This window comes from Fonticula alba (genome assembly GCF_000388065.1).
Source record: "Fonticula alba strain ATCC 38817 unplaced genomic scaffold supercont2.4, whole genome shotgun sequence".
NCBI classification, from domain to species: domain Eukaryota; order Rotosphaerida; family Fonticulaceae; genus Fonticula; species Fonticula alba.
In genome coordinates, this window is record NW_009242974.1 from 239,549 (window position 1) to 241,578 (window position 2,030).

The 2,030-nt window shown below is 69.0% G+C and overlaps 1 protein-coding gene across 1 annotated transcript; it reads right to left on the reverse strand.

The window, feature by feature from the left end:
- Nucleotides 1-1,049: 1,049 nt before the first annotated feature.
- H696_02597 (hypothetical protein) lies at nt 1,050-1,253 on the reverse strand (the record flags this gene model as incomplete). Its single annotated transcript, XM_009496508.1, has 1 exon — nt 1,050-1,253. One exon carries the CDS (start codon nt 1,251-1,253, stop codon nt 1,050-1,052), a length of 204 nt encoding a protein of 67 aa, XP_009494783.1.
- Between the last annotated feature and the right edge of the window lie 777 nt (nt 1,254-2,030).

Genomic DNA, 2,030 nt, shown 5'->3' on the forward strand with positions numbered 1-2,030 from the left:
ACACACACACACACACACTTGTGTCTTGCTGTGCACGCCCCAGGCCCCCGACCACAGCCGGGTCCGCCAAAATGGCCCAGAAAGGAAAAAAACACCAACCACGGGGGCCGGACAAAAGACCACAGTTAATCCCGGGTGCCGTAACCCGCGTAACGTCATTTTCAGGTAAATCGATTTTCGGCGGCGGTCCGTGAAAAGAGGCCGTTTGGTTAAAACCACTTGGAATTAATTCGGCGCCCGCCGTTGTTTGGGCCCCCCCCCCGGAGGACACGCCTCTTTCCCCTCAATGAGGGGGCCGGGGCACAAACGGCACGCTCGGGGACGAGCACCTGCGGCGCCGGCCCGGCCCAGTTCCCAAAGCCAGCCCCCTCCCCGGTCCTCGCGCGGTTAGGAGAAGCGTGGGGGGAGGGGGACCCACATTCCGACACCCTTGGCGCTTGCTGTGTGAAAGGCCCCTCCTCACAGGGCAAAGGCAGGGAGTGGCGCCCTCCTCCCTCTCCCTCCTGCCCGGCCGGCGCGCGCACATGGCCAGGAGGAGGGGGGAGGCGAGGTCGGGGGGAGGCAACAAGGAGGAGAGAGAGTGAAGGCGATTTTTATATTGTTACAGAGGGGGGGGGGGGCGGTGCGCAACTTGCACATGGCGCCCCGCTCTCGTAGAGCGGCCCGCCACACGAGCGGGGACCTATCCGGCTCAAGAGTGGCGGGGGGGGGGGGGGGGAATGCTCACACGAAAAAGGTCCACCAGGACCCGGAAGGACATATTTGAAGAGGAGGATGGGCGGGGCGCGCGGGAGGCGGGCGCAAAAGGAGCGTCGGAGGCCTCGGGTGGGGCGCTGCCAGGAGGCAGCGGGTGGGCTTCTCGCAGGCCGGGGCGCGGACCGCCGGCCGAGGCCGAGGCCGAAGCGCAACTTGCCGCGACTGGTGGGCAATGCTGTGTGGCGCATGGCGGACTCGCGGGCTGGGGGAGAAGAGGAGGCACACGGGGGCATGTGGGCTTGCGTGTGTGTGCGTACGTGGGCGCCCGCAAAGGAGGCCGCCCATTCAGACGCTCATGAGAGGTTGGGGAAGCGGTGGTAGTCGATCTTCGCCTCGGTGGAGAGGAGGATATCCGACCCGCGGAGCTTTTTCCCCATGGTGTAGAAGGCGCCGGCAGTGACCACGCCCAGGAGGGCGAAGATGGGCAGGGCCGCGGGCTCACGCCAGTGGCGGAGGTTGGAGGCGACGGCCGAGGAGGTGCGGGCAGCGGCAGACATGGTGTTGGGAGGGGAGGGGGGAGTTTCTTGCGTGTTGTAGGGGGGGGGGGATGCTTGAGCTGAGGGGTTGTTCTGTTGGCCCTGCTGGGAAGATTGCCCAGGCAGGGGGTCCTTTTATACCCGCACACAGGGCGCGGCCTGGGCCTGAGGCTCCGGGGAGGGGGGGGGGCCTAGCTCACGGAGGCGCGTGCCCTCTTTCAGGCGTGCCTCGCCGCGGACACGGCACGCCCCTGTTCGCCCTCCGCCCCCCCCCCCCCCCCCCCCCCCCCCTCCCTCTGGCCTCGGTGGCGGGGGGAGCGTCGCCGCGAGCCGGCAAGCGGCCGGCTTGCCGATCGCCGGCTCACGGCCCCGGCGCCGCCCTCCGTCCCCGCCTGCCCTGCCATTCGAGGACGCGGGGATGGCCGAACGGGAGGCTTCCGGGCCATTCTCGCTCGGCGAGCCCGGCAAGTGGGGCCGGCTCGGGGCAGCGACGTGAGACCCTCTCTCGTGCCCGGTGTCGATGGCATGGCGCACATCGCCGCCGGCTCCGGGCCCAGGGCCGGCAAGCGGTCAGGCGGGCCCCGCAGGGGGGCCGGGGCCGGAGGAAAGCCGGCCGGATTCCTCCCCTCCTCGCCCGTGCTGACCTTCCCTCGCGTCCGGGTCCCCGAGCGCCGAGTCAAGATGCCAGGTGCTGCCATCCCCCCGGCCCGATTGTTTGGACGGAATAAAAAAGATCCAAAGAAAACAACGGCCCCCTCTAAGAACAGGGCGCGGAGATCTGTTGTCCCCCCCCCCCCC